Source organism: Hemibagrus wyckioides, linkage group LG26, assembly GCF_019097595.1.
Source record: "Hemibagrus wyckioides isolate EC202008001 linkage group LG26, SWU_Hwy_1.0, whole genome shotgun sequence".
In the NCBI taxonomy this organism is placed as follows: domain Eukaryota; kingdom Metazoa; phylum Chordata; class Actinopteri; order Siluriformes; family Bagridae; genus Hemibagrus; species Hemibagrus wyckioides.
Genome location: NC_080735.1, coordinates 18,876,417 through 18,893,916, shown reverse-complemented (window position 1 = coordinate 18,893,916; position 17,500 = coordinate 18,876,417). Strand labels below are relative to the sequence as shown.

The 17,500-nt window shown below is 43.7% G+C and overlaps 2 protein-coding genes across 2 annotated transcripts in view; both read left to right on the top strand.

Moving 5' to 3' along the window:
• Positions 1 to 2,935, top strand: part of peli1a (pellino E3 ubiquitin protein ligase 1a) — a 12,612-nt gene extending 9,677 nt beyond the window's left edge. The window contains exons 6-7 of the mRNA XM_058380712.1: positions 1 to 111; positions 1,014 to 2,935. The exon at positions 1 to 111 is cut by the window's left edge and continues 78 nt beyond it. Of these exons, the coding sequence (XP_058236695.1) occupies positions 1 to 111; positions 1,014 to 1,640 (738 nt within the window). The 3' untranslated portion in view covers positions 1,641 to 2,935. The remainder of the gene's footprint in view (positions 112 to 1,013) is intronic.
• Positions 2,936 to 4,390: 1,455 nt separating this feature from the next.
• vps54 (VPS54 subunit of GARP complex) overlaps positions 4,391 to 17,500 on the top strand; it is a 19,015-nt gene continuing 5,905 nt past the window's right edge. The window contains exons 1-14 of the mRNA XM_058380618.1: positions 4,391 to 4,511; positions 10,807 to 10,994; positions 12,214 to 12,455; positions 12,690 to 12,771; positions 13,045 to 13,079; positions 13,192 to 13,323; positions 13,484 to 13,869; positions 14,518 to 14,644; positions 15,152 to 15,259; positions 15,397 to 15,452; positions 15,537 to 15,633; positions 16,360 to 16,724; positions 17,237 to 17,360; positions 17,492 to 17,500. The exon at positions 17,492 to 17,500 is cut by the window's right edge and continues 173 nt beyond it. Of these exons, the coding sequence (XP_058236601.1) occupies positions 10,838 to 10,994; positions 12,214 to 12,455; positions 12,690 to 12,771; positions 13,045 to 13,079; positions 13,192 to 13,323; positions 13,484 to 13,869; positions 14,518 to 14,644; positions 15,152 to 15,259; positions 15,397 to 15,452; positions 15,537 to 15,633; positions 16,360 to 16,724; positions 17,237 to 17,360; positions 17,492 to 17,500 (1,920 nt within the window). The 5' untranslated portion in view covers positions 4,391 to 4,511; positions 10,807 to 10,837. The remainder of the gene's footprint in view (positions 4,512 to 10,806; positions 10,995 to 12,213; positions 12,456 to 12,689; positions 12,772 to 13,044; positions 13,080 to 13,191; positions 13,324 to 13,483; positions 13,870 to 14,517; positions 14,645 to 15,151; positions 15,260 to 15,396; positions 15,453 to 15,536; positions 15,634 to 16,359; positions 16,725 to 17,236; positions 17,361 to 17,491) is intronic.

Below are 17,500 nucleotides of genomic sequence, written 5' to 3'. Positions count from 1 at the left end.
AAAGGCGAGTTTAGTGGCTCATGTGAGCCTGGAGTGTGGAGGGAAATCTCCGTCTGTGGCAACGTTCACACACTCCGAGTGACCAGAGCTTCCCAGAGCAAGGGCCAGCAGGTCAGATACCATGCAAACACACACACACACACACACACACATAATATGCAAAAAAAGACTTAAGTACACACACACACACAGGTTACACACTCCTGGTCCAAGACGTTCCTGAGGTCAAAAACTGCTTCTTTTGCATATTTGTCTGAGGCCTGTGATGAATGTATGTGTGTGTGTGTCTGGGTGTGTGTGTGTGTGTGTGTCTGGGTGTGTGTGTGTGTGTGTGTTTTTGGGAGTTCCAAAAAGCAACATTAGTCATGCTCTGAAGATTTTTCACAATCTGTTGTGTCCTGTTTGACATCAACATCTCATTAATTAAACATGTTTTTATTTCTTGAGAGTCTTGGGTGTGTGTGTGTGTGTGTGTGACTGTGTGAGTGTGTGTGTGACTGTGTGAGTGTGTGAGTGTTAGCAGGACAGTTAGTGTTCTCCTCCTATGATGTTGATGTTACATGGGCAACAGTTTAAACAGGAAGTCAACTGGTTACACAAACAGGAATAAAGACAGTGAGTAGAGAGGTAAAGAGGTGAGGAGAATGAGACACAGGGCAACAGAAGAGAAGAATTCTAATTCTATTCCTCTGTATATTCTATACATCTGTGTAGAACTGTGTAAAAATTCTACACAACATACACACTGGAGACTCCTTCTGTCCATAAATGCCTCCGTACGAGAATGTCAGCACATCATCCATTCAAAAATAAATCTGTTTATACGGAGAGTCTCACTCACACACACACACACACACACACACACACACACACACACAAAGGGATTATTCAGGAATGTAGTGCTGCCCCCTGCTGGAGCTTCAGAGTCAGTACAGGTGATCATGCTGCCTGAGTGACCGATCCTAAATCTCTCCTTTCCTACTCTTTCTGTCCCTCTGCATCTCTCTGCACAGGTGATGGACGAGTCTCAGGTGCTGGTGGACGGCTCTCTGATCGATCTGTGTGGAGTGACCCTGCTGTGGCGCTCTGCGGCGGCGCTCTCACGCTCTCCCGGACCGGAGCACTTGGAGGAGCTGAGGGTGAAGCTGAACGCTGCACGTCCACACTGTCCCGTCCTGCTGCACACGCTGGCCTTTCCCAGCCTGGACGAGCCGGAATCCCATCAGCTGCGCCAGCCCTGGGCTTACCTGTGCTGCGGCCACGTGCACGGTTTCCACCCGTGGCGGGGCAGAGGGACGGCCATCAAGTATGAGGAAGAGAAGGAGGAGGATGAAGAGGATGTAGTGAAGGCAGCAAGGGAAGGAGACAAGGACAGGGAGTGCCCTCTGTGTCGGGCTCGAGGCCTGTACGTGGCTCTGACGCTGGGTCGAGAGTCGCGGCTGTGTGTGGACGCCGGGCCTCCGTCTCACGCCTTCGTGCCGTGTGGTCACGTCTGCTCGGAGGCCACAGCGCTGTACTGGAGTAAAACCACGCTGCCGTGTGGCGCCAGTTCTTTTTACCCTGCTTGCCCCTTCTGCATGAAACAGCTAGCGCGCGACAGACCCTACGTCAGGCTCATCTTTCAGGGAGCGCCAGATTGAGCGTCCATGTGTGTGTGATATGAATGTGGACAGCTTTCTTCACTGCCCAACTGACTGCTGCTCAGATCTGATAGGTGTTCCTCTCACTCCTCCGCGGGCTCTGTCTCTTTTGTCCACCCCGTCCTCCCTCACACTGCCAGAATCTCCTCATGCTCTTGATCCAGGTCTGACATCGGTTCACGGAGCCTCGACCTCCTCCTGCGTGTCTGACGATCCTTCAGGATGTGACGTGAAACAGCACCTTCCATTCCGACAGACAACGTTAGCGTGTCGCTGCTGTAGACAGACTGCACTGTTAGCACAGGCGTGTGTACATGTTTATTTATCGATTGAATATAAAAACCATTAATAATCAGCCAAGTATTTAACTTAATTGGGATGACTTTAACAACTGACCAATCCCAAGTCCTGCCAAGCTACACAGGGTCCAGCTTCTGAAAAAAGACCCATCCAAAATGGTTCAGAAACATAGGAAATGTTTAGCTTAGCGTATTTATTGATAACTTATCAATCGTTTTTTTTTTATCGTTTTTGAGTGATAACACCTAACAGCTAATCAAGCTAGCAGATAGCCTATTTATCTATAACAATCTTCAGTGTAACACTAGCCGTCTATTTTACGGTACGATTAGTTAATTGTTTATGTCAGACTCCAACGTAACGTTAGCTAACTAAACTCTCAGTCTGATTGTTGCAGCCGTCCTTCATCTACTTCAGCTAACATTTGTATCTTGAGCTTCAGCTTGAAAAATCTGCCCCAGAGAAATCATGAGGCGATGGTAGATAGCTGCCGTCGCTAAAGCAGCGATAGCAGAGCCGGGGCTTGTGATTGTTCAGTTGTAAAAGAAAATATGGTTAAACTTTCAGCACAGAGTGATATTCGAGTACAGATTACAGCCACATGGTAATATTTGGACTGTTACAGTGAAATATGGCTGGTGAAGGACATGTCGAGTGAAATGTTACTCAGATCCTCAGTGGCATTTAATCACGCTGTACAGACACTTTGGTTAGACCCGGTCATTATGCTATTACGTTTTATTCTCCTCTGCACTCTGTAGATATCACTTCCTGCTTCAACCTTCGATGAACTCCGTGCTGTACCTTCGGTGCTTGGACCCCCGTCATCGCTGCTTACAGTTATTTCTGCTTGTTGCAGTTTTTCATTCCAGTGTATGACATGACTTGGAACTTTTTTTTTAATGTGTAATATTAACCATGCTAAAACACACTACAGCTAAACTATTTTACATTCTGTCTCTGGGGCATTTTTTAAAATAAACTTTAATAATGAGAAACTGTTGTTTTGGGGTTTTTTTTGTACGAGTGTAATCGAGACTCATTAAATTATTAATACATATGTGGCTTGATGATAGCCGTAGAAGAACATATCACCCTAAAATGCTGCTAATAATAGTGTATCTCCCAAAAGTATTGGGACACCCCTCCAGATCATTGAGTTCAGGTGTTGTGTTTCAGGGGTTGGGCTCGGCCCCTTAGTTCCAGTGAAAGGAACTCTTAATGCTTCAGCTTCATACCAAGACATTTTGGACAATTTCATGCTCTTTGTGGTAACAGTTTGGGGATGACCCCTTCCTGTTCCAACATGACTGCACACCAGTGACCAAAGCAAGGTCCATAAAGACATGGAAGAGTGAGTTTGGTGTGGAGGAACATGACTGGCCTGCACAGAGTCCTGACCTCAACCCCATAGAACACCTTTGGGATGAATTAGAGTGGAGACTGTGAGCCAGACCTTCTCATCCAACATCAGTGCCTGACCTCACAAATGCGCTTCTAGAGAAATGGTCAAAAATTCCCATAAACACACTCCTCAACCTTGTGGAAAGCCTTCCCAGAAGAGTTGAAGCTGTTATAGCTGTAAAGGGCGGGACGACTCCATATTACATTCATGTGCATGTAAAGGCAGACGTCCCAAAACTTTTGGCCTGGCTCACAGTCTCCCCAAACTGTTCCCACAAAGAGCATGAAATTGTCCAAATTGTCCATTGGTATGAAGCTGAAGCATTAAGAGTTCCTTTCACTGGAACTAAGGGGCCGAGTCCAACCCCTGAATTCAATGATCTGGAGGGGTGTCACAATACTTTTGCTACTATAGTGTATGAGCATAGTAGCCATATACGACAATAATCTTGCGTATCACTAGCATTATTAAATATCGACCAGCAATTGTTTAGAGGATAAAACTTAAAGCTTGGTCATTTAAATTCCAGACACGGAAACTTTAAGAAACATGTCGTTTTCACCCCAGTAACTGACATTTAAGCCTGAGGAACCGAGAACTTCAACTTGGGAACCTTATCACAGGGAAATAAGGAACGAAAGCTAATAAGTTTTAGCCTAAAACTTTAACAGGAATTAACAGGAATTCTAGACCAAGAATTTAAGGCTTGGAACATAAACACCTGAACTTTACCTCAGGAAAAAAAATCAGTTGCTAAAAGGTAGCATGGGAGCCAAAATCTACACAAGTTACCTTAGCCCAGGAGCTTAATAAGCTAATTAAGTTAATTAAAGCCAGGAACTTGATGCTATCTGTCTAGTAGCTTTAGGATGTGTATATGTGTGAGGTATGAAACTGTTTATTAGACAGTGAGTTGAAACTTAAGGCCTAAACGTCAGCTCCTGTTTCCTGTTAGCAACATTAAATACCCCAAAAGAAGCTAACGCGACTGCACTTGTCGGCCGCTAGATGGCGGCAGTGTGCGTGTAAAAGTACGCGCTGTGCATAATGGACGAGCGCACGAGCCCCGGTGTTTGTTCCGTTTCCGGTTTGCGGGGATGTTGCTATGCGATGTGTGGTGTAGCTGTTGATATGTTGGCCGGACGCTGCCGTTCTTCACACAACAGGTAATTTAACGCGCTTTTTTTTACCTTGACGCTGAGTTTATAAACCGCCGGAGGTGCGTGCCGGAGGACTGTCAGCCGGGCTGGCGACGTGTTTCCGGTGTAAATAAACTTAGCCAGCCTTGACTGCTAACGCGCTAGCTGGTTAGCCCCGGAGCTTACGTGGAGCTCAGGCCGACGGAAAATGAACCGGTGCGCACGCGCGCCAGCGGTCGGTTACAGCTAGAACAATTAGGGATAAATAATAAATCTAGCTGAATATCTAGTGCTCAGGGAAGACTTACCTGTTTCCCCTGTCTCCACAAGAGTTAGCTAGGTTGTGATGCTAGCTACAGTGTGTGTGTGTGTATGTGTGTATATATATATATATATATATATATATATATATATATATATATATATATATATATACATATATATATATATATATATATATATATATATATATATATATATACACATACACATACATACATACATACATACATACATACATACATATATAGTGACGTCATAATGCTTCCATGTAATTACAGTCACAGTCCAGGAAGAAAAAAAGCTCCATTGTGTGATTAGTGTCCGGGTGTGACGGTCCATTTAAAGGATTTGGAGATGTTCCTGTAAACCCCAGCTTCGATCTCCAAGAGAACCTGATTTATATTAGAATGTGAGCTTTTATATGAATATCTGTGATTAGTGCTGGAAGTTTAGTCGGGTGGTCATTATGTTGACCTGAAACACGTGATGGAAGTGTCCTGATGAGTTGTAGTCGGTGAGTGTGTGGTTAAAGGGCTGGTGATCTTGGACACCAGTTATGTTCTGAGAAAAGCTCAATCTGCCCCCTTCCACATACACATGCTCATGATTGGCTAGTCTCACTGTGATTGACAGGAGAGAGAGAGAGAGAGAGAAAGCCCCTCCCACTCAGACAGCACAGTCAGTTTTCCTTTCTTGGACTCTTGACTCAGGATTCAAACTCCAGATGATGAAGGTGAAGGTGGTCCTTCTCCTGGAGCCTGTTTCCAGATGTTTCTGTAGTGCTGTACCTCTGTGCTTTGACTCAGTCTAACAGCTGCATTCCCAACAACCGGGAGCTCGGACACTCCTACTGCTTGTTTATTTTATTTTCACAGGGGATGTGATAATGTATGCTGATGAAAGTGACGTCTCCAGAAGAAAGGGCCGGTGTGGCTGCAGGGTTTCATTCCAGTTGAGCAGGAGCCACACCTGAAAGCCGAGATCATAGAACTGATTAAACATGTGGAATTAATCAGGTGTGGCTTGATTGGAATGAACACCTGCAGCCACACCGGTCCTTTACGGTTTAGATTGGACATCGTTCATCAAAGTCAGAGCTCTCTGAAACCTTTCTGAGCAGGAACAGATCTCCAATTCGAAATTTACCACTTCCCAGTTCCCATCTTCATAACACCACTGTGAACCGAATCACACAGCGTGTTTGAGTCACTGAGTCGATTCAGAGTCGGATCAGTTTCTCACTAGAGTTCAGTTAGAAGCAGAGATCATCACCTGGATCACACCTGACTGAAGGAGATCACAGCAAGATCACACTGAGCTCCAGGAGTCACTTCACTCACTGTAACATCAGATTATTCAGGATCAGATTATACAGGATCAGATTATACAGTCAGTACAGGATCAGATTATACAGGATCAGATTATACGGTCAGTACAGGATCAGATTATACAGGATCAGATTATACGGTCAGTACAGGATCAGATTATACGATCAGTACAGGATCAGATTATACGGTCAGTACAGGATCAGATTATACAGGCTCAGATTATACGGTCAGTACAGGATCAGGTTATACGGTCAGTACAGGATCAGATTATACGGTCAGTACAGGATCAGATTATACGGTCAATACAGGATCAGATTATACGGTCAATACAGGATCAGATTATACGGTCAGTACAGGATCAGGTTATACGGTCAGTACAGGATCAGGTTATACGGTCAGTACAGGATCAGGTTATACGGTCAGTACAGGATCAGGTTATAAGGTCAGTACAGGATCAGATTATACGGTCAGTACAGGATCAGATTATACAGGATCAGGTTATAAGGTCAGTACAGGATCAGGTTATACGGTCAGTACAGGATCAGATTATACAGGATCAGATTATACGGTCAGTACAGGATCAGATTATACGGTCAGTACAGGATCAGATTATACGGTCAGTACAGGATCAGGTTATAAGGTCAGTACAGGATCAGATTATACGGTCAGTACAGGATCAGATTATACAGGATCAGGTTATAAGGTCAGTACAGGATCAGGTTATACGGTCAGTACAGGATCAGATTATACGGTCAGTACAGGATCAGATTATACGGTCAGTACAGGATCAGATTATACAGGATCAGATTATACGGTCAGTACAGGATCAGATTATATGGTCAGTACAGGATCAGATTATACAGGATCAGGTTATACGGTCAGTACAGGATCAGATTATACGGTCAGTAAAGGATCAGGTTATAAGGTCAGTACAGGATCAGATTATACAGGATCAGGTTATAAGGTCAGTACAGGATCAGATTATACGGTCAGTACAGGATCAGATTATACGGTCAGTACAGGATCAGATTATACAGGATCAGATTATACAGTCAGTACAGGATCAGGTTATACGGTCAGTACAGGATCAGATTATACGGTCAGTAAAGGATCAGGTTATAAGGTCAGTACAGGATCAGATTATACAGGATCAGGTTATATGGTCAGTACAGTATCAGGTTATACGGTCAGTACAGGATCAGATTATACAGGATCAGATTATACAGTCAGTACAGGATCAGGTTATACGGTCAGTACAGGATCAGATTATACGGTCAGTAAAGGATCAGGTTATAAGGTCAGTACAGGATCAGATTATACAGGATCAGATTATACGGTCAGTACAGGATCAGATTATATGGTCAGTACAGGATCAGATTATACAGGATCAGATTATACGGTCAGTACAGTATCAGGTTATACGGTCAGTACAGGATCAGATTATACAGGATCAGATTATACAGTCAGTACAGGATCAGATTATACGGTCAGTAAAGGATCAGGTTATAAGGTCAGTACAGGATCAGATTATACAGGATCAGATTATACGGTCAGTACAGGATCAGATTATATGGTCAGTACAGGATCAGATTATACAGGATCAGATTATACGGTCAGTACAGTATCAGGTTATACGGTCAGTACAGGATCAGATTATACAGGATCAGATTATACGGTCAGTACAGGATCAGATTATACGGTCAGTACAGGATCAGATTATACGGTCAATACAGGATCAGATTATACAGGATCAGGTTATAAGGTCAGTACAGGATCAGGTTATACGGTCAGTACAGGATCAGATTATACAGGATCAGATTATACGGTCAGTACAGGATCAGATTATACGGTCAGTACAGGATCAGATTATACGGTCAATACAGGATCAGATTATACAGGATCAGGTTATAAGGTCAGTACAGGATCAGGTTATACGGTCAGTACAGGATCAGATTATACAGGATCAGGTTATAAGGTCAGTACAGGATCAGATTATACGGTCAGTACAGGATCAGGTTATACAGTCAGTACAGGATCAGGTTATAAGGTCAGTACAGGATCAGGTTATACGGTCAATACAGGATCAGATTATACAGGATCAGGTTATAAGGTCAGTACAGGATCAGATTATACGGTCAGTACAGGATCAGGTTATACAGTCAGTACAGGATCAGGTTATAAGGTCAGTACAGGATCAGATTATACGGTCAATACAGGATCAGATTATACAGGATCAGGTTATAAGGTCAGTACAGGATCAGATTATACGGTCAGTACAGGATCAGATTATACAGTCAGTACAGGATCAGGTTATAAGGTCAGTACAGGATCAGATTATACGGTCAGTACAGGATCAGATTATATGGTCAGTACAGGATCAGGTAATACGGTCAGTACAGGATCAGGTAATACGGTCAGTACAGGATCAGATTATACGGTCAGTACAGGATCAGATTATACGGTCAGTACAGGATCAGGTTATAAGTTCAGTACAGGATCAGATTATACGGTCAGTACAGGATCAGATTATACAGGATCAGGTTATATGGTCAGTACAGGATGAGATTATACGGTCAGTACAGGATCAGATTATACAGGATCAGGTTATAAGGTCAGTACAGGATGAGATTATACGGTCAGTACAGGATCAGATTATACGGTCAGTACAGGATGAGATTATACGGTCAGTACAGGATCAGATTATACAGGATCAGGTTATAAGGTCAGTACAGGATGAGATTATACGGTCAGTACAGGATGAGATTATACGGTCAGTACAGGATGAGATTATACGGTCAGTACAGGATCAGATTATACGGTCAGTACAGGATCAGATTATACAGTATCAGGTTATAAGGTCAGTACAGGATGAGAGTATATGGTCAGTATGGTGATGTCAGTGTTGTAGTGAAAATGGCGTTGCTGCTGCAGATTCCTCCATGGTTATGTTGGAGATCAGAGTTCTCTCATGGTCAGCATTTCTGCTGGTCACATGATCACAACCGTGTGTGGAGAGTTAATGAGTTACACACACACACACACACTGAATAAGGCCCTGTCCACACGAACGCAGGTATTTTTAAAACCACAGCTTTTTTTATGTGGTCTGGCCGGTCATCCACACACAACCGGTCACTGAAACAGAACACCTTTGAAAACTGCTGCCAGGGTGAAGTTTTTTAAAAACTCTGGTTTCAGTGTTATCCTGTAGACAGCGAGACTGGAGATTTTTGGCTCATGAACAGGTTTGCCAGATTGGACTGAAGATTTCCCGCCCAACTACAGCTTAAAACCCGCCCATTTAAATAAATACCCTCCCAAAATGCACACTGTTATAACTAATACAATAACAAACAGTTATAACAGTTAATAACTTTGATATCGGATTAACGAGTACAACGATCACAACAACCCGCTAATCAAGACTGAAGTCTGTCTGGACCGGACTCTCCTGAACCTTATTATATATATAATTAAAACGTCAACATTACATATTACACTTTAGTGTAAAGTTCGTTTGAATAGAAAACTAATAAAATATCATTATTATAGTCAAAAATAAAAACCCGCCAGTTGCATCGAAAACCAGCCCAGATTTTATCAACCCGCCCAGTTCCCTTTTTCCCAGTAAGACGTGACCAAAAGAAGCCCAATCTGGCAACACTGCTTGTGAAGCCGGTGTCTCAGGCTTCTGATTGGCCAACATGGCGTTACGGTTGAGATTATATCGCCACCTGTTGGTTGTGCATGCTCATGACCGCGCTTCAGTCCGAGTTTTATTGTGTTTTCATGTGGACGAGATTTTTTTTTTTAAAACAAAGGAGGAAACTCTGTTCTTAAAAATACCCATGTCCGTGTGGACTAGGCCTCTGTCAGGACTTTAACACTAGCTGTCTTGCTGTTAGGAGAGTGATCAGTAAGATTCATTTCCACTAGCTGCACATCCCCAAGAGTGTTAGAGTGATCCACTGAGAACTTTCACACTTCACTTCTGACTGTATATCTGTGTGTAGTTACCTCCTGCTCTCACTTCTATTACTGTATACTCTCTCTCTCTCTCTCTCTCTCTCTCTCAGTGTAGAGGTCAGGATTAGTTTTATACCTGTATAATTTAGTTTTCAGTTCTCTTGGTCATTGTGCCTGTTGAACACAGTTATATTGTGAGGTGATGAAGTCTGCAGGCTGTAATGAATAAATTCCCCTTAAACAGATGTCTGATGTGTGAACCCGCTCTCCGAGCCTCGTTCTGAACACACCACCTTCTTTTTTTGAGTCATTCCTTCGTCTCAGCTTCCCCTGCGAACATTCATGACATGACATAAGTCATCAGTTTTCCTTCTTGTTTTGAGTTCACGTGTGTGACTGCGGTAGCTGTTTCTTTTACGCCGAACTTGGCCCAGGCTCTCGGTGAAGAAAAACACAAAACATGAGCGCTTTCACTTCCGTTTCCAGTCACTGTGAGAGTGTAGAAACCTCAACGGAGGCAAGAATCTCTTCTTTTAGAGGTGCAACACAGTTCTGATATCATTCACGGGTCACGTGATCATCGCTTCTTCAGTAACGGTTCATTCCGGATCAGAAATTTTATTACAATAAATAAATTTCTCCTCGCTTATTCTCTCTCTCTCTCTCTTTCTGTCTGTGTCTCTCTCTCTCTCTCTCTCTCTCTCTATCTATCCATCTCTCTCTCTCTCTCTGTCTGTCTCTCTCAGCTGGAGGCTGTTGTGAGGAAGCGGCGCTGCCATGGCGTCCGGTCCGGGCTCGGTGCCTGTGGTTCAGCCCGGTGTCGGCCCCGCTGCCACTGACCGGCTCTTCCGGAAGCCCAGAGACCTGATGGCCTCGTCTACACACTACAGACCACCACGTTCTCTCCCTGACGTCTGCCCCAAGGAGCCCACAGGTCAGTCACAAGTCTGTTCAACAAATCCAAACGTCTGGGTCAGAGCTTTTAGTAGTTTCCTGAAATTTAAATAATGGTCATGTCACCTGACTGTAGGCTGGAAATGTGCTTTCACTTTATTTTATCATACAACAGCCACATCATCATAAACCTGAGATATTGTGATTATCTCTTTTTATTTATTTTTTATTTTATTTAATGTTTTTTTAATAATTAAAAAAATTAGTTTGGACTCTCTTAAATCTTGTGAATATTTTTTCAGATTTTATTTTATTTTATTTTTATTTTTTTAAATGTAAGAAAAGAATTCCTGGACTGTTTTAAATCTCATGAACATTTTTACAGATTTTATTTATTTATTTATTTTAAAAAATACAATTTTGGAATGTTAAAGCTTGTAAACATTTACAGATTTTATTTAGATTTTTTTTTACCAAATGTAAAAGACCGTTTTAAATCTCACACACATTTTTACAGATTATATTTATTTATTTTTTAATAATGAAAAAAAACACATTTTTTTGAACTATTTTAAATCTCGCGAACATTTTTTTAGATTTTTTATTTATTTATTTATTTTTTAATAATTAAAACATATTTTTGGGCTATTTTAAATCTCTGGTGACCATTTTTACAGATTTTATTTATTTTTCTTAGGTTTTTTAGTCTCTGATTAGTTTTTTAAAACTGCTCCTTTTCAGAGTGAAATAATTGATTTAATAATAATAAAAAATTTTCAGCGCAGTGCTCTGATTTGTGAGTAAACTTGAATAATCTTTATGGAGTCAGAGAGCAGGAACCTGTGTTTAAACAGTGGTGTGTATTACAGTGGGGTTTAAACATGGCCACAGTTCAGGTTTGGTTTCAGCAGGATGACAGAGCGAGTACTGGGGTTAGTGCTTCCTGTCTCCAAAGGTCAGAGTCTGATCTTTATCATCCTCAACTCAGAGACAGGATATGCTACCTTCAGTTACTTCTGCATAATGACTGATAGAAAAATGTGTGTGTTTGTGTACGTATGTGTATGCATGTGTTTGTATGTGTACATGTGTGTGTACGTGAGTGCGTACATACATGTGTGAACTAAACGTGTGTTCGTGTGTGTGTGTGAAAACTAATGTGTGTTTTACGTGTGTGTGAGAAGTAACGTGTGTTTCTGTGTGTGTACATATGTGCATGTGTGTACTTACTTGTGTGTGTGTGTATGTGTGGTGTACAGGTGAGGTTCGGGGGCTGAGCGACGCTCCGTCAGTGGTGGCGGATCAGCACAGGTGGACGGTGTATAACTCTAAGGTGAATCTGCCGGCGGCGCTGAACGACCCACGGCTGGCCAAGCGAGAGTCCGACTTCTTCACCAAGACCTGGGGAGTGGACTTCACAGAGGGGGAGGTGACCCCTTCATACAGCCTGGCCAACATCACTGCAGAACACTTCAACCCCTACCTGAATGATACTGCTCAGGTAACACACACATACACACACACACACACACACACATAAACACGCTCTCGCTGTCAGACAAAGTTAATTATTTAGGTGCTGCCACTGCCAAGAGGAGGTGTGTGTGTGTGTGGAAACAGTCCACAGTGTCATCTGGATGAAGGAGAAGGAGGCGTGGCCTCTAGCAGTGCTTATAGACTGACTGTGTGTGTGTGTGTGTTTCAGTGTTTATGCTCATTGTGTGTTGTATTTCAGAGGGAGAGAATCCACGAGCGGTGTAAAAACATCTGTCCCAGTAAAGATGACCTGTCCATCCCCAACATCACCAACAATCACGGTGCGTAGTCACTGCTGAAGTTACACACTGCTGAAGTTACACACTGCTGAAGTTACACCCTGCTGAAGTTACACAATTACAGTCAGTTTCTGATTGGTGCATCCGTTGATCACAAGCCCTGCCCACTCTCCATACAGACTTGATAGTGTATTAGAAAGTGAGGACAGCTTTAAGGTTAATCTGATAGAATAATCCAGATGATCTGATGGTGTGAAGGCCGTCTCGTGTGCAGCTGTGTAACATGAGGAAGATGTTCTCTTTTTATCTCCACAGATAAAGCCAAAGAGGAGCTCGAGCAGGTGCCTAAGGTATGAACTGACACATCTTTCCATCTGTCTGTCTGTCTGTCTCTCTGTCTCTCTCTCTCTCTCTCTCCAGCTTTACTGAGTGTGTGTGTGTGTGTGTGTGTGTGTGTTACAGATCTTTATGAGGCCTGACTTCGTACTGAGTGACTCAGCCACCTTCAGCACTGTGTTGCCATGGTCGCACTTCAGCGTCGCCGGAGGGAAGAGCAGCCGGGATGCTGCGTCGTCACGGTTACTGCAGGAGAAAGTAAGTGCTGTGGGGTTCTTGCCTCTTTTCCTCAATGTCAGAAATAAATAATAAAATCTGAATTGTTTCTGACCTTCCTCTGTGTCCTCTGTCCATCACAGTGTCCATCTGCTAGGATTTCTCCTCACCTGTCTGTCTCTCTCTCTCTGTGCTGTCATAGTTGAGTCACTACCTGGACGTGGTGGAGGTCAGCATCGCCAGACAGATCTCCATGCGCTCCGAGGCCTTCTTCCACGCCATGTCGTCTCAGCGCGAGCTACAGGAACAGCTCTGCGAGGCGGCGGGAGCCGTGAGGGCGCTGCGGGAGCACACTGCCGGCATGGGGCGCACCATGAGCTGCGGGCCTCTGCGGGCGCTGCGTCACACGGTCACGCGCAGGAACTGCGTCACGCTGCACAGTAAACTGAAGCTGATGGCGGCGGTGCAGCAGACGCAGCCCACTGTGCAGCTGCTGCTCTCCACGTCCGAGTTCGTGGGAGCGCTGGAGCTCATCAACACCACCAAGGAGGTGCTGCAGCAGGAGCTTCAGGGCATCCACAGCTTCAGGTACACACACACACACACGTATATACACACACATATACACACATACATATATACACACACACATGCGCACGTACACACATGCAAATATATACGTACAAATGCACACGTACAAATACATACATACATGCACACGTGTGTGTGTATATGTATGTGTATATATATGTATGTGTATGTGTGTGTGTGTGTATGTGTATATATATATATATATATATATATATATATATATATATAATGTATGTATGTATATACACGTATATATATGTGTATATATATGTGTGTATATGTATGTGTGTATATGTATGTATATATATATATATACACACATATATATATATACACATATATATATATATATATATATGTGTGTGTGTGTGTGTGTGTGTGTATATATATATATATATATATTTATATATATATATATACATATATATATATATATATATATATATATATATATATATATATATATATATATATATACTACACACACACACACACGCTTACATATACACACACATATGTAAATAGACACACATACATACACACGTACATGCAAGTGTTTTTATAGTTTATATAGCACAATTCAACATGATTAACTTCTCTGTGTGTGTCTGTCTGTGTGTGTGTGTGTGTGTGTGTGTTGGACAGACACCTGGGCTCTCAGCTGTGTGAAATGGAGAAGCTGATTGATAAGATGATGGTGGCCGATTTCACCACTTACTCCAGGAGTGACCTGAACCGAGCCTTTGAGGACGACAACCAAGTGCTGGAGAAGGTGTTACTGCGTCTCACACACACACACACACACCACAGTGCTGTTTCCATAGCAACAGCTCATAAAAAGCTTGTATGATTGTTGAAGTTTTGTGTATTGAGAACTGGAAGGAGTCTCCAGTGTCAGGGTGTTGTATGTTCTTTATGAGGAGTAGAGGCCTGTTCGACCCCCACTCCCTTTGTTGTAGCTCACGGTGAGAGCTTCAGTGCTTTAACTGAAGAACAGGGAGGATGTAGGTTAGTGGGTGAAGTGTTGATAGTAGGGAGTTTTTCACTGGTCTGAGGTTTGAAAATGAGTGTGTGTGTGGCAGAAAGTGTGTGTATGTGTGGCAGAGAGAGTGTGTGTGTGTGGCAGAGAGAGAGTGTGTGTGTGTGACAGTGTGTGTGTGTGTGAGTGCACGTACATATACACGCACACTGCATCTCAGTGCTGCGAAGGAACATTCCTGAATCGTTGCAGTGAGCCGACAAACCATTGTGTGTGTGTGTGTGTGTGTGTGTGTGTCAGGACCGGCTGCAGTCTCTGGTCTTTGGCCTGCTCAGACAGAGGAAGCTGGATTTTCTGGACATCTACAGTGAGGAGATGATGCAGGCAGCCAAGGGCATTGTCAGACAGGTGAAGACTTTTCATCCAGGATTAAATCACTCATATCACTCTGTTTACTAATTTTATTTGTTTGTTTGTTTGTTTCCTATAAGACACATGTGATGTGTGTAACGTTTCTCAGACACTTTTTGTTTTGTTTGGTTCAGTGTGTGGTGAAGTCGGTGTCTCAGATCGAGGAGATCGACACAGATGTGGTTGTGAAGTGAGTCGGATTTATTTTATTATTCTGGACATTTCCTCTTTAAAGCATACTGTATTTATGTTAATGTGTGTGTGTGTGTCGCAGGCTGCAGGATCAGATGAGGTTGATGACATTTGCTCAGTGGTTTGAGCTCCTGCAGAACGTCTTTGAGTTTTTCCTGCTCTTCCTCACCAGGATCAAGGTACACACACAAACACACACACACACCAAAGCAGGGTCCATAAAGACATGGATGAGTGAGTTTGGCGTGGAGGAACTTGACTGGCCTGCACAGAGTCCTGACCTCAACCCCATAGAACACCTTTGGGATGAATTAGAGCGGAGACTGTGAGCCAGGCCAAAAGTTTTGGGACGTCTGCCTTTACTTGCACATGAATGTAATATGGAGTTGTCCTGTCACTTTACAGCTATAACAGCTTCAACTCTTCTGGGAAGGCTTTCCACAAGGTTGAGGAGTGTGTTTATGGGAATTTTTGACCGTTCCTCTAGAAGCGCATTTGTGAGGTCAGGCGCATTTGTGAGGTCAGGCACTGATGTTGGACGAGAAGGTCTGGCTCACAGTCTCCACTCTAATTCATCCCAAAGGTGTTCTATGGGGTTGAGGTCAGGACTCTGTGCAGGCCAGTCAAGTTCCTCCACACCAAACTCACTCATCCATGTCTTTATGGACCTTGCTTTGGTCACTGGTGTGCAATCATGTTGGAACAGGAAGGTCATCCCCAAACTGTTCCCACAAAGAGCATGAAATTGTCCAAAATGTCTTGGTATGAAGCTGAAGCATTAAGAGTTCCTTTCACTGGAACTAAGGGGCCGAGCCCAACCCCTGAAACACAACACCTGAACTCAATGATCTGGAGGGGTGTCCAAAAACTATTGGCAATATAGTGTGTGTGTGTGTGTGTGTTAGGCCACTCTCGGCGTGATCCGGACCGTCGTTCTGGAAGTCCTTGACAGCAGCCAGAGGAACCGAGCGGCCGAGGCGTGTGTGCTGGCTGACGGCGGCTCCGTGGAGGAAGAGGAAGAGGAGGAGGAAGCAGGTCTCCGTCCCGGAGAAGCCGAGCTGGCCTACCTCACGCACGAGGGACTGTTCATCAGTGATGCCATAAACGAAGCCGAGCGCCGCAGCAACAGCACAAATGCTCAGATCAGAGCGCAGGCAAGAGAGGAAGCTTCAGGAAGCGACTCGGCCTCGGGCACCACGGAGTCGTCATCCAGCAGGGAGCACATCACAAACACTACCTCCTCCCTGCCCACAGGGGGCAGCGCTGCACTGTGAGGACACACACACACACACACACACACACACACACACATACATACACACGTACGTCACACTTCAGTCAGTGTGCTGGTTAAAGCCTTAATGTTTAAGAAAGTAGAAGTGACTAGTGCCTCCACACACACACACAAACACAAATGTACACCAGTCTTGGTTTCTCCGGTTATGGAGATTTCAGTGAGGTAGTGGTCAGATTATACAGCATGACACAGTAGTGACCCTACGATCTTGTATACGGACGTTACAGAGATAAGACAGACCCACAGACAACTCTAACATTTCTTTCAGCTGTGTCAGGAAAATATAACAGAAAATAACTTGTAATTACAGTTTACTGAAAACATCAGAATGACCACTGTGTCATACACACACACTCTTTCTCTCATGTCAGGGAGCTCTAACATTTCTCTCAGCTGTGCTGTGGGAAAATAAAAACAGAATAAATTGTAACTGTGTGATTTTCTGTGTGTGTGTCTGTCTGTGTGTATGTGTGTGTGTGTGTCAGTGAGGATCTAATGCCGTCTGATCTGGAGCTGGGCAGAATCGCCAACAACATCCAGGAGCTGCTGTACACCGCCTCGGACATCAGCCATGACCGCTGTGTCAAAGTGCTGCTAGCTAAGGCCAAGGTACACACACACACACACGCCATACTATCACACTCCCACAAAGTCAGAAGTGTTAATCTATCAGAATGTTTCCTCCTCTCTCTCTCTCTCTCTCTCTCTCTCTCTGTGTGTGTGTGTGTGTGTGTGCGCAGGACGGTTCT